Here is a 15012-nt window from a genome sequence, read left to right on the forward strand (position 1 = left end):
CCTATCATGGAGGTGTGCAGTCAATGATATGATTTTTTGTTCTTTGATGCCTGGTAACTGATCCCTTTGGGACCACTCGATCACACAGGCTGGTGTGTTCTTCCATGTGGACTTTATTGCTTCTGAGCTAGACCATCAGCTTTCTTTACCACATTTGCACCCATTTTGTCTTCAGCAATCATGTCAGAAAGGTATCATATAATGACACATTATTAGAACAAACTGTTCTTGTACTGAGGCAAGATTTAAGAAGAAGCCCAAAGTCCGTCTGCTTCCTTATTGTGTATGCATATATATACACACATATATAAATACACATATATTTCTATATTTACACATACATATATATTTTTCCTAATACTCCACTATTATGTTTACCCATCATTCACTCTCAGTAATTCCTCTCAGATACAAATCAATTGAACAAACACGACCAGAAAAGCTACACCCTCCTCGCCATCAATTTTAGAACACTTAAAATTCCCTTGTACCCAGTGTCGTTTGCCCCCTGCTCCCTTCCACTCTTCCTCTTCCCCTCCCATGTTCCTCTGGACTCATCTGTCGAGTTGCTGTCTCTGTAAGATTGCCTATCCTGCATGTCTTATATAGATAAACACCAAACAAAAAGAAATCAGCAACAACAAAAACCCCACACACAGATAGTCACAAGCCTAACAGGGATCATGATATAGAACAGATCAATCTTTTTGTGTTTTAGATATAGAGAAGGGCATGTTATAAACCATCCGTCCTAACCCATTTCTTTCAGGTTTACATATCCTGGGTCCTGTTTCTCTAACAATGCGCACATACATCCTTTTAGTCTTAATCTATCATGTCTGAAAGGTGAGCATCCTATAAAACCACGTTGCTATTCCTGCTGTCAGGGATAGAGTTCTAGTGTGTACCCCCACCCCTACACTGCCTCCAGTTATGCCTTTAAACTTTCAATGTGGCACTCTTGTGAGTAATCCCCAACCAGTTCAAACGAGGCACCAAGTTCTGACCCCCAAGTCAGAAATCTAAGATCGGGGTTCTTTAGGGACTTCATAACTTCGCTCCCATCACTAGTCTGTTGCACTACCCTCTTGGTTTGCCCCGTGTGTTTGGGTCAGGCAGGCTCTCGCCTCAAACTGTATCTTCAGGGCTGTCCTCTGCAGCACTGTCTTATAGGGAGAGGATGTCACCTTTGGAGTTGGGGACGGCTCTGTGAACTGCTGACCTTTTGACTAACAGTCAAGGGCTTAACCATTTCATCACTCCAGCTCCCTAAGATAAATGAGTGATGCAAGTGGTTAAATATTCAGCTACTGGCTAAAAGGTTCTGACTCCTGGTGGCCTAGTAGTTACACATTGGGCTGCTAACCATAGGTCAACAGTTGGAAACCAGCAGCAGCTCCAAGGGAGAAAGATGGGACTTTCTATTCCTGTAAAGAGTTACAGTCTCAGAAGCCCTCAAGGGTTTAACCTGTGCTGTAGGGTTGCTATGAGTTGGCAGTGAGTGAGATGAGAGGTTCTCGGAAGACAGTCCTAGTGAAGTTTCAACTTCTTTTGGAGCAGTTCTACTCTGCACACATGAGTTGGAATAGACTTGGAAATAACCAACATCAAGAAGATAAATACTGTGGTACATTTTCCAATATCTCCCCTAAATTTCGATGTGTGTATGGTATAGTATGTTGTCTATATACTATACTTGTTAAAATGTACTTAAGTGTAAGACACAACAAATCAACAAAATTTTAATAAATTAGCAAGAGTTCGTGGAGGAGTGGGGAGAAAGGGGAAAAATGAGGAGCTGATACCAAGGGCTCAAGTAGAAAGAAATGTTTTGAGAATGATGATGGCAACAAATGTACAAATGTGCTTGACACAATGGATGCATGTATGGATTGTGAAAAGAGTTGTACAAGCCCCCAATAAAATGATTTTTTTAAAGATTCTATTTTTTATAAACATACACACACATACAACTCCACTGCTATTGAGTAGATTCAGACATAGCAACAACACTCTAAGACAGTTTAGAAATGCACTGTAGGGTTTCCAAGACTGTAAATCTTCATGGAAGCAGACAACCTCATCTTTATCCTGAGGAGTGGTTGGTGGGTTTGAATCACTGATCTTGTGTGCTTACTCAACAGCATCACCAGGGCCCCTCTCGTTATCACTGTAAACCTCAGGAAATGCCCTACAATTATTTGTACCTGGAAATTTAAAAGGAAGCATGACTTTTACATAAATCATTATCATGGAGGACAACAAATACACCCTGAACTATTTATACTTTGTGTGTGTGTGTTGTTGTTGTAGCTATTGTTTTACTTTCTATTGTCGCTTTGTTGTACTTAGTCTTATGATGGTACACAGCATGTCTACCTAGAAGGGATAGGTAGGATAAATAAGCCAGAAGACAGAACAATAGGATGACAGTTCCAGGGTGTATATGGTAGTAGAGGAGGTGGGGGAGGGGAGGAAGGAAGTGGGTGTTAACAAACCCAGGGACAAGGGAACAACAAGTGATACAAAATCAGTGACAAGGAGGATGTAAGAGGTGGGGAGGACTGGATCAAGGGCAATGTAACCGATAGGAATTCCTAAAACCCAAATGAAGGCTGAACATGATAGTGGGACAAGAGGAAAGTACAAAGAAATAGAGGAAAGAACTAGGAGGCAAAGGGTAGTCATAGAGATTTAAATACAGGCATATAAAAATATAAATATATTTATATATGGGAAACAGATCTATGTACATATATTTATAGGTTGAATATTAAGAAAACAGATGGACAATGGGCCCCTGCTCAAGTACTTCCTCAAAACAACAATACTTTAGTCTAACAATTCAGTAGTCTGAGATGCTCACTTTCTTGGCACAATCACTGAAGACAATGGGTGCACACGCAAATGTGGTGAAGAAAGCTAATGGTGTCCGGCCACCAATAGATATATCATCTGAAGCCTTAAAGACCTGAAGATATACAAATCTGGCTAGACCAGAGGATGTATACTGGTACAGATAGGAACTGGAAACAGGGAATCCAGGGTGGATGATCCCTTCAGGACCAGTGGTGTGAGTGGCGATACTGTGAGGGTAGAGGGAGGGTGGGTTGGAAAGGGAACATGATTACAAGGATCTGCATGTGACCACCTTCCTGGGGGACGGACAACAAAAGAGGTGGGGAAGGGAGACGCCGTACATGGCAAGATATGACAAAATAATAATTTATAAATTATCAAGGGTTCATGAGGGAGAGGGGAGCAGGGAGGGAGGGGAAAAATGAGGAGCTGATGCCAGGGGCTTAGGTGGAGAGCAAATGTTTTGAGAATGACGAGGACAATGAATGTACAAATGTGCTTTACACAATTGATGTATGTATGGATTGTGATAAGAGTTGCATGAGCCCCTAATAAAACAAAACAAAAAAGACCTGAAGATAAACAAGCAGCCATCTAGCTGAGAAACAACAAAACCCACATGCAAGAAGTACACCAGCCTGTCCTGACTCGATTGCTGAGCAAAGTGGGTGCACAAGCAAAAGTGGTGAAGAAAGCTAATGGTGTCCGGCTATTAAATGATATAATTTCTGGGGTCTTAAAGGCTTGAAGACAAACAGGTGGCCATCTAGTGAAGAAACAACAAAGTCCACTGGAAGAAACACACCAGCCTACCCCAACACAAGCGCTGAAGACAAAGCGGGTGCATAAGAAAATGCGGTGAAGAAAACTGACAGTGCCCAGCTGTCAAAAGATATAGAATCTGGGGTCCTGTAGGCTGGAAGATAAACATGGGGCCATCTAACTGAGAACCAACAATGCCCACATGGAAGAAGCATACCAGTGAGATCACAAGGTATAGAAGAGACCAGATATCAGGCATCAAAGCCCCCCCCCAAAAAAAATATCAAAGCATTGTGAATGAGGGGGAATGTGGAGTGGGCACCCAGGGCCCATCTGTGGGAAATTGGACATCCCCATGCAGAAGGGCTGTGGGGAGAAGAGCCAGTCAGGGTGCAGTGTAGGAACGATGAAATACATAATTTTCCTTTAGTTTTTGAATGCTTCCTCCCCCACTATCATGATCCCAATTCTTCCTTACATATCTGGCTGGACTGGAGGATTTACAGTGGCACAGATAGGAACTGGAAATACAGGGAGTCCAGGACAGATGAACACCTCAGGACCAGTAGTGTGAGTGGTGGTATCGGGAGGGTAGAGAGAAGGTGAGGTAGAAAGAGGGAACAGATTACAAGGTCTACATATAACTTCCTCCCTGGGGGATGGACAGCGGAGAAGTGGGTGAGGGGAGACATTGAATTGTGCAAGGTATGACAAAATAATAATTTATAAATTATCAAGGTCTCAGCGGGGAGGGGAGAGCAGGGAGGGAGGGGAAAAATGAGCTGATACCAAGGACTCAAGTAGAAAGCAGGTGCTTTGAGAATAAGGATGGAAACATGTACAAATGTGCTTGACACAATTGATGTATGTATGGATTGTGATGAGTTGTATGAGCCCCTAATAAAATGATAATTTAAAAAATCAAAATAAAAAAATTATGAAAGTAGAGGCAATAAAAATATGTACTCATTGGGTACTTCAAATTTCTATAGCTCATAAATGAGCTAGAGGACAGCATCTTCATGTTATGTTGAAACCATATGTGTTGAAACCATGTTATGTTAATACCATATATGCCTCAAAATACTTTTTATTAGATTCATTGCACATTATTTGCTTATTATATATTTACTTGATATAATTAGAAGTTCTTTAATAAGTGGAGTATTCAAGCACTCCCTTAATGCATGAATACTGTCTTCTATTAAATTGGCATTCTATGATGCTCACCCTCCCGACACAACCGCTGAAGCCAAAGCGGGTGAACAAGCAAATGTGATGAAGAAATCGGATGGTGACCGGCTATCAAAAGATATAGCATCTGGGGTCTCAAAGGCTTGAAGATAAACAAGCAGCCATATAGCTCAGAAGCAACAAAGCCCACCATAGAAGAACATACCAGCCTGTGTGATCATGTGGTTCCGAAGGGATCAGTTATGAGGCATCAAAGAACAAAAAAATCATATCATTGGGTGCACATCTCTAGGATATGATCGCTGAGGACAAACAGGTGCATAAGCAAATGTGGCGAAGAAAGCTGGCTATCAAAAGAGATAGTGTCTGGGATCTTAAGGGCTTGAAGGTAAACAAGTGGCCATCTAGCTCAGAAGCAACAGGCCACATGGAAGAAGCACACCAGCCTGTGCGATCACAAGGTGTCGAAGGGATCAAGTATAAGGCATCATCAGAAAAAAAATTTTACCATAGTGAATGAAGGGGGAAGTGCAGAGTGGAGACCCAAAGCCCATTTGTCGGCCACTAGAGATCCCCTTGCAGAGGGGTCTAAGGGAGGAGATGAGTCAGTCAGGATGCGATGTAGCACCAATGAAGAATACAGCTTTCCTCCAGTTCCTAAATGTTTCCTCCCCTCCAACTATCATGATTCAAATTCTACCTTGTAAGTCTGGATAGAGCAGAGGATGTACACTGGTGCATATAGGAGCTGGAGGCACAGGGAATCCAGGGCGGATTATACCTTCAGGACCAGGGGTGTGAGGGGCGATACTGGGAGGGTAGAGGGTGAGTGGGTTGGAAAGAGGGAACCGATTACAAGGATCTACATGTGACCTCCTCCCTGGGGCACGGACAACAGAAAAGGGGGTGAAGGGATACGCCAGACAGGGCAAGATATGACAAAATAATAATTTATAAATTATCAAGGGTTCATGAAGGAGGGGGGAGCAGGAAGGGAGAGGGGAAAAGAGAGGACCTGATGTAAAGGGCTTAAGTGGAGAGCAAATGTTTTGAAAATGATGAGGGCAAAGAATGTACAGATGTGCTTTACACAATTGATGTATGTATGGGTTGTGATAAGAGTTGTATGAGTCCCTAATAAAATGTTAAAAAAAGAAAAAATACAAAAAAATAAGTGGAGTATTATACAGACTTCAAAATGAGGTAGAGCTATTTGTCATGATATGAAAGGAACTAACACATAATAGTTTTTTATTTTTGAAAAACAGATTTGTAACAGTGCAATATATTATGATCTCATATTTTATATACTTTTATACTTATAGTTAATTTTGGAAGGTTGTAAAAGATACTGCTAGAGTGCTTACTTCTGGGGAGGATAAATAGAGAACTTTACTTTTTCTTGTTTTATCATTTATGAACTTTAAAATCACAAATATAGTGGGCAGGGGGTAACAGTTCTATTTTTCTTTAACACGTTTACTTGGGTTTTCAGAAGACATTGATGAAACCTAGAAATATTGGTGATACTGACTTAATAGCTTTATAACATCTTGTTTTAAAAAGCACTTAGTAGTATTTTAAATCTTTTAAGGCTCTTTTAGAGAGAGGATAATTCTATTGTTTTAATTTAATGAAGTAATTAAGTTAACATCATAAATATTTAAACTACTAAAAAGTATTATTTTAAAATGAAAAATTTTAATTGTATTTAATAACTTTCAATCCACTTAATTTTTAGGATACATAGATAAGAAAACATTCTATGATTGCTAATTTTTTATTAAGATAAGGTTAGATTATGCTACATTTCATATTTTTCAGTGCTGTACTTTATATTTCTGTTTTCAGTACATTAAAACTTATGCAGTGAAACTGAATAATGGCAATGTTTTTATACCCTTTTATAGCCATTTCTTTTTCATCACCTCCCCCTATTTCCTGTTAGCTAAACTATAAGCACCTTTCTGTTAATTTATGAAAATTATTGTTGAGATAACACATTATCACTGATCTGTATGGCATTTTCAGCATGTTAAAAGCAAGAGTCCAAGCAACATAAAACACATCAAACTTCATTAATGTGGTATTGATTATTTTTTGGATAATTAATTTTATTGCAGACCCTTGAAAGAGATAATGAGCTGCAGAGGGAGAAGGTGAGAGAAAATGAAGAAAAGTTCCTTCATCTTCAAAATGAGCTTGAGGAAGCACGAGAAACTTGGAAAAAGCATGTAGGTTTATTAAATAGTAGACTAATAAAATATTTTGGTAGTGGTAGGCATTTAAAATAACTATTAAAGTCTAAGAAAATATTGCAAAAATAATACAGGAATACAGTCAGATACAATTTCTCCTTACATTCATACTTCCCAGAAGTGAATGCTTTTTAAGACTAAACAATAAAATTTTGCATTGTATTTTCATGCATGGAAGACCATATGTATACAAGTTTGTGTGACTATATATGTGTAAATTGAATTATCTTTCATATTGAGAAAGAATAAATAATTTACTTTTAAATAAAACTATTACTTAGTATTTTGATAAGTGATTAAATTAAAGCAGCTAATAGGTATTGTTAGTAAACATATTTAGCTTTTCTTAGCAGTTTTGTTGACATGTATTAAAGCCACTTTAGATCATGTATACAGTAGTCAAGTTTTATAATATTAGAACTTTATCATAAATGCTTGTTATAAACTTAAGATATGTTATAAACATGATCATTTCCTTAAACTGCATCTGTCATGATAAGAAAATCTATGAAATTAAAGCGAATATAAACTTCAATATGCCAAGCTTACCTCAAAATTAGTTGAGCTAAGAAAATGAAACATTAATTTTCTCAGGTGAGGTCTCCTATAGTGAAAAAGAGATTGATTTTTAAAAATAAGCATTTAGTTTCACTGATGAGAACTCATATGCTTTTTGGATAAAATTTTTTTTTTCCTAGAATTTTTACCTCCATAATATTTTAGTAGAGTGGAGGAAACAGCAATAGCTTTGGTTCTATCAGAGTTTTCTTGACTGGTAGGTCTGATCTCTTCTTTAATTGTCTATCTCTCAGGGTAAGTTGTCACTAGTTTTAAGTGAATAAGAACTATAGAATGGCCAGTGAAATGAAGTTAAGATGGATTAAAAAATAGTAATAAAGATACTGAGAGGAATTATTTGGAATCATTTAATTTGCTCTTTTGTATTTGGCCCTTCAAAAATAAACTCAGAAAATATTTTCAAATATATACTAACACTATTAAATAATCTGTAAAATTCATTGACATATCATAAAGTACATGAATCTGTTTGGATTTTGGTTACTTTGATGGTCATTCTCAACCCTTCCTCTCACATACTCTCATCATCCCATTTAAGAAAGAATGTGGAAAAATCATGGAGGCATGACAATCTTCATTTTCAAGGGTGATGGATAATAGTCTGCTCTGAGTAAAACATAGGCTATGTGAAATGTAGTATAGGAAAATCAATTAAGACCTGTTTCTGAAGGGCTCAATAAAGCAGCTGAATTGATTTTATACAGATTGGAAAGCCATTGAGACCTTTTAAGCACATAAGTGATGTGAAAGAGCTGTGACTTTGAAAACAACTCTAACAACAGTAACGAAGATGATTTTATGGAAAAGACGAGTAAGAATAATACTGTGTAATCTAGCCATAGTTCTATGAGAGTGTGAATTCAGGCAATAGTAAGAACAGAGATGAGAAAAAGATGCAGGAGGAATTTTGGAGTAGAATTGGCAGGGATATTTTATATCTAATAGGTATTGGAGAGGAAAGAGAGTCAACTATGTCTCTGGGATTGTTATAACGAGTAGAATGATAGTATCATTAACTGACAAGGAATGTAAAAGGAGCAGATTTGGGGGATGAAAATAATTAGTTTAGTTTGGGAATTGCAGAATTTATGATGCCTGCAAGTTTGGACAAGATGTGAATCTAATCTTGGGAGAGATTGGGGGAGGAGATACAGATTAAGATTTACTAGCACAATGATGGAATTTAAAGCTATAGGAGCAGTAATATCGTTTCCAGAAGGAGTGGAGGACGTTGGGGAATGCTAGCACTCGGAGGGTTAGTATGTCTTTGTTAGAGCAAAAGGAGAGGTGAGAAAGGTAGGAGGCTCATGAGAGAATAGGATCATGTAAGTCCAGAGAAGGGGCTGTTTTAAGAACAGAGTAAACATTCATTCACTCACTCAATGCCATTGAGCTGTTTCCAACTTAGTGACTGGAAAGAATAGCACTGTCCCTGTGGGCTTCTGAGACTTGTTAATTTTTGTGGGAGTAGGAGCCTCATCTTTCTCCTACAGAGAAAGGTGCTGGTGGTTTCGAATTGCTGACTTGTGGTTAGCAGTCAAACTCATAAAGCCCACTGTTACACCAGAGCGGCCAAATGGTGTGAGACTTGAGAAAACCCTTTTGTGTATTTGTGGGTGATATTGCATAAAGTTATCAATAAGCAATTAAAGTAGAATTCAGGTTGCTAAAAAGAATAGAATTTGAAAGTAATAGGAGAGAGTAGTTGAGTCAAGGAGAAAAACAAATCAGGAATGTAAGAAGATGATATTTGTAGCCCAAAGGGAAAATGCTTATGTAGAGGGAATAACTGAGAATAGGCAGAAGAAAGGAGATGTTGCTAGGTGCAAAATAAGGGAGCCAGGATGTGTTAAAGAGGGCATTTGAAGGGGTTAGGCTTAGAAAAGTATCTTGCTGAATCAAAGAATAAAAAATCATATCATTATGAATGAGAGGGATTACAGATTGGGGACCCTAAGCCCATTTGTAGGCAACTGGACATCCCCTTACAGAGGGTCGCAGGGAAGAGACGAGCCAGTCAGGGTGCAGCGTAGTAACTATGAAACATACAACTTTCCTTTATGCTTACTCCTCCTGCCCCACAAACATGATCCCAGTTCTACCTTACAAATTTGGCTAGACCAGAGGATGTACACTGGTACAGTTAGGAACCGGAAACACAGGGAATCCAGGACAAATGAACCCTTCAGGACCAGTGGTGAGAGTGATGATATAGGGAGGGTGGAGCGAAGGTGGGGGTAGAAAAGGGGAACCGATTACAAGGATCTGCATATAACCTCCTCCATGGGGGACAGACAACAGAAAAGTGGATGAAGGGAGACATCAGATGGTGTAAGATATGACAAAATAATAATTTATAAATTATCAAGGGTTCATGAAGGAGGGTGAACAGCAAGGGGGCGGGGAATGAGGAGCTTATACCAAGGGCTCGAGTAGAAAGCAAATGTTTTGAGAATGATGATGGCAACAAATGTACAAATGTGCTTGGCACAATGGATGGATGGATGAATGGATTGTGATAAGAGCTATACGAGCCACCAATAAAATGATTTTTTTAAAAAGAATGGCTAAAAATAGACTCAATTGAAGAATATGGTGAGTGCATGACTGTTAGCCTATATAGGGACTATTATGTCAATTAAAGACTATTATATGCATTTGAAGGCTTTGTAGTAGGTGTTTTAAACTTAAGAGAAATTTTAAAAATCTTCCTTTACACAGTGATTTTTCCTCTTCAGTGAAACTTAACATTGTTTCATACTTGCGGTTCCTATGAAAGAGCACTTCTTGGTTTATGAGACTTTATAGCCAGTGAGAGCCCAAGTTATAGATGTAAGTAATTAGGTTGAAGTACCCTAATTAGTGCTCAATACTCTTTATCTAGGAGTACTGGTGGATGAGTGGTTACAAGTTGAGCTGCTAACTGCAAGGTTAATGTTTCAAAACCACCAATCACTCAATGAAAGAAAGGCAGAATTTTCTACTCCGGTAAGAGTTACAGTCTTACAAAATGGATGCATAAGCAAATGTGATGAAGAAAGCGGATGGTGTCCAGCTATCAATAGATATAGCATCTGGAGTCTTAAAGGCTTGAAGTTAAGCAAGCAGCCATGTAGTAGAAAAGCAACAAGCCCACATGGAAGTATACCAGTCTGTGCTATCATGAGGTATTGACAGGACCAGGTAACAGACATTAGAAGACACAAAACAAAAACATATTGTTGAGAACAAGGGGGGTTGGAGCAGAGACCCAAAACCCATCTGCACACAAAAAGACATCCCCTCACACAAGGGTCACAAGGAAGAGATGAGTCAACCAGGGTACAGTATAGCACCAATGAAACACACAATATTCCTCTGGTTCATTGAGTAGGGGTCATCCTTACCCCCCACTATCATGACCCCTTAGTCCTGTCTTTCAGTTCTGGCTAGACTGGAGCATGTACACTGGTACAGATACACGCTCACAACACAGGAACCCATGTAAGGTAAACCCCTCAGGATCAGAATTGGGAGTAGCGATACCAGGAGGGTAGGGGGAGAGGAGGGGAGGAAGGGGGAACCAACTGCAATGATTGCCGCACACCTCCCCCACCCCTCCAAAGCATATATAATTCCAGGTCTGTCTGCTGATCTTTATGACTATCTCCCCACCAGTCCTGGGGGATTCCAGAAACTTCCCCTCCTAAATGATTTTAGAAGGGAAAAAATAGTTACACTCTCAGAAACTCACAGGGATAGTTCTACCCGGTTCTATAGATTTGCTATGAATGGGTCTCAACTCCATAGCAATGAGTTTGATTTTTGGTTTTGGACTCTTCATTGAAAGTTCACTGCCCAGTTGAATTGGTTTCTGCTCAACAGCCATCTTACAGGATAGAGTAAAACTGCTCCTCTGAGATTAAATCTTTTGGAAGCAAACAGCCTCATCTTTTTCCTTCAAAGCAGTCAGTGGATTTGAACTCCATTTTGGCTAGCAGCCCATCACTAACCCACACTTCCACTTGCTTTAATATCCATCTAATTGAGTTAAAATTTGTATATCTAATTTGCTTCAAGAAAATAAAACTTACATGGAGCAATGAAGGTATAACTTAAAAAAAATCATTTTATTGGGTGCTCTTACAGATCTTATAACATTCCACACATCAGTTGTATCCAGCATATTTGTATATATGTAGCCATCATCATTTTTGAACATTTACTTTCTATTTAAGCCCTTGGTATCAGCTATTCTTTTTTTCCCTCACTTCCCCCTCCTACTCTCATGACCACTTGTTAAATTATAAATTATTATTGTTTTCATGTCTTACACTGACCACTGTCTCCCTTCACCCACATTACTGTTCTTCATCCCCTTGGGGTGGGGGGGTCATTATGAGTCAATCATTGCAATTGGTTCCCTCTTCCTCCCCTCCTCCTCCCACCTTACCCTTACCCTCTTGGTATCACTACTCCCAATTCTGAACCTCAGGGGATTATCTGACCTGGATTCCGAGTGTCATGAGCTCATATCTGTACCAGTGTACATGCTTCAGTCTAACCAGAATTGAAAGGCAGGAGTAAGGGGTCATGATAGTGGGGGGTAAGGAAGCCCCCCACTCAAAGAACCAGAGGAATATTGTGTGTTTCATTGGTGCTATACTGTGCCCTGGTTGATTCATTTCCTCCTGTGACCCTTCTGTGAGAGGATGTTGTATTGTGTATAGATGGGTTTTGGTTCTCTGCTCCAATCCCCCTTGTTCTTACCAATGTTTGTTTTGTTTTGGGTCTTCTGGTGACCTGCTAACTGATTCCATTGACACCTCATTATCACATAGGCTGGTGTGCTTCTTCCATGTGGGCTTGTTGTTTCTCAGCTAGATAGCTGCTTGTTTAACTTCAAGTCTTTAAGACCCCAGACCCCCCCCCCAAAAAAAAAGACCCTTCATATTATATCTTTTGATAGCCAGGCACCATCAACTTTCTTTACTGCATTTACTTATGCACCCATTTTGTCTTTAGAGCTTGTGTCAGAAGGGTGAGCATTTCAGAATGCCAGCTTGTTAGAACAAAGTGTTCTTGTGTTGAGGGAGGGCTTGAGCAGAGGCCCAAAGTCTGTCCACTTCCTCAATGAGTTGCCATATAAATATAAGTACATAGGCCAATATCTCTATTTTCATGAATATATTTACTTAAGTGCACATCTATGTTTATACCTCTATCCATAGCTTTGATACCTAGATGTTTCATCTGTTTCCTTTTACCTTCCTCCTTCCCCACCATCATGCTTACCCTTTTCTGCCTCTTAGTAATTCTTCTCAGCTAGATGGCTGTTGCTCCAGCACCACAGGGATCGCTACGACTTCGATGTTTTTAATTCCCTAGTTGTTCCCCTTTCTATGGTGTCGTTTGCTCACTGCTCCTTTCCCCCCACCTCCTACTCCTCCCAGCTCCCTCTGGAAACTTTGGTCCAGGTGCTTTCTCCATGGGCTTGCTTTCCATACCTATCTTACATTGGTAAACAAAACAATAACAGACAAAACAAAAGACTGAAATAAAAGAGGGGAAAAAAAGGAAGAAGCATACATAATTCAAGATCTGTTTGCTGATCTTATGACTGTCTCCCTACCAGTCCTGGGAGATTCCAGAAACTGCCCCTCCTAGCCTCAAGTCTATTTTGGAGGCTCCTCAGGTGTTTGTGGCTTGGATTTGTTCCTGTTGCTGGTCTGTTATGTTCCCTTCTTGGTTTGCCCCACCGTGGGGGGCAGTCAGATTGGACACACTCCCTGCCCTGTGTCTCTAGTATTGTCCTCTGTCCTGGTGTGTTCCAACAAGGAGACATCATGTCTCAAGCTGTTGTTGGCCCTACAGTTCTCTCTGTGCCTTAGCAGCTACGTGCAGTAATGTCATCCTCAGGGCTTGGTGTGCCAGTATGGGGTCTAATCCCTTGCTCTTGCTCTCTCTTTCCTTCTTGGGTTGCTTCTGTATGTATGTGGCAGGCCAGCCACTCTCCAAAACCTGCAGGTTTAGTGTTTTCCTCTGCAGCACATATTTCTAGGAGGGGTAGTTTGGCTCTGATTGGGGCTGGCCCTGTAGACCTCTCTGTTCATGAGTTGCTTTGTGATTTTGTTGCCTTCAAGGTTTGGCATACTGTAGTGTGCTCTGCACTCACACTCTCATTTCTGTAGAGACATAAAACAATACCCTCCCCTGGGAGGATTAGTGACCTACTACCCCAGTGTCCTCCCTCTTTCACCCCACACACTTTTCCCTTGTGTTGAAATGACATATACATCCTTGGGTTTGGTCTGTTCCCTACCCAATTGGCTGTATCTCAGCCTGTAAAGTGTGAGGTATGTGGCTTTTTAGAAGTGTAAATTTCATAGAATTTTTATGGTTAAGATAATTTCATCATTTTTCATTCATAACAAGATGTTAATTTTGTAGTAATAAGAACAGAGCTCTTAGATTTATCTCTAGATTTTATCCCAACTGCCAATTTGCATCCATGTAATCTTGGGAAAGTTACTTGATATCTGTGTACTTCATATTTCACACCTACAAATTGAGGATCAAAAAAGCTTACATGGTTTTTATGAGTGTAAAATTATTAGTACTCAGCATTATACAGGATATATAGTAAGTATACAATAAATGGTAGATTTTAATATTATGACTTTGTGTTAACATTTTTTGTAGTATTTCATAAAACTGTGTTAGCAAGATATTCTTTTTAAAAATATGTTTACAGCTATTGTTGGTTATATTTTGTAATAGGTTGAAGAACTTAATGGAAAAATTAGAGAGACTGAAAATGAATTATCAGTAATTAAAGAAGCTCATCTTAAGTTACAAGAACAGTATAACAAAATATGTGATCAGAAAAAGTTTGAGGAAGACAAGACATTTGAGGTAAACTTCAAGTATGTTGAAGATATAAAACTATTAAAGAAATTAGAAATACCACTGCTAATTTTTTTTCCTGCTTTATACTTTTAGTTTCTCAACTTAAAAAAAGATTTAAGCAAGTTGTCTTACATTTTTAGTTCATTTTTTTGTATATAGTATATGTTAAAGATTAATAGTTATTTTTATGGATATGGCTTTCTAGTTGTTCCATCATACATATATCTTGAAAATATTATCCTTTCTCCACTGAAGTACCTTTCATTGAAAATCAACTAACCAGACATTTGTGAGTCCATTTCAGGACTCTTTGTTATGTTGTTCTCTTCATGACATGCCTTTCTGTAAGTCAATATCACATCATCTTTATTAGCACCCTGTGGTGCAGTGATTAAGCACTGAGTTATGATCCAAATGATGTAAACAGTTATCATCTCAGAAACCCTCAGGTGATCACTATGAGTCAGCATTG

At 39.1% G+C, this 15012-nt stretch overlaps 1 protein-coding gene across 1 annotated transcript in view; it reads left to right on the top strand.

Moving 5' to 3' along the window:
- The window catches only part of CCDC73 (coiled-coil domain containing 73), a 130529-nt gene that overhangs the window by 103130 nt on the left and 12387 nt on the right, over positions 1-15012 (top strand). Inside the window, exons 12-13 of the mRNA XM_075545934.1 lie at positions 6939-7049; positions 14412-14546. Of these exons, the coding sequence (XP_075402049.1) occupies positions 6939-7049; positions 14412-14546 (246 nt within the window). The remainder of the gene's footprint in view (positions 1-6938; positions 7050-14411; positions 14547-15012) is intronic.

This window comes from Tenrec ecaudatus, chromosome 4 (genome assembly GCF_050624435.1).
Source record: "Tenrec ecaudatus isolate mTenEca1 chromosome 4, mTenEca1.hap1, whole genome shotgun sequence".
Classification (NCBI taxonomy): domain Eukaryota; kingdom Metazoa; phylum Chordata; class Mammalia; order Afrosoricida; family Tenrecidae; genus Tenrec; species Tenrec ecaudatus.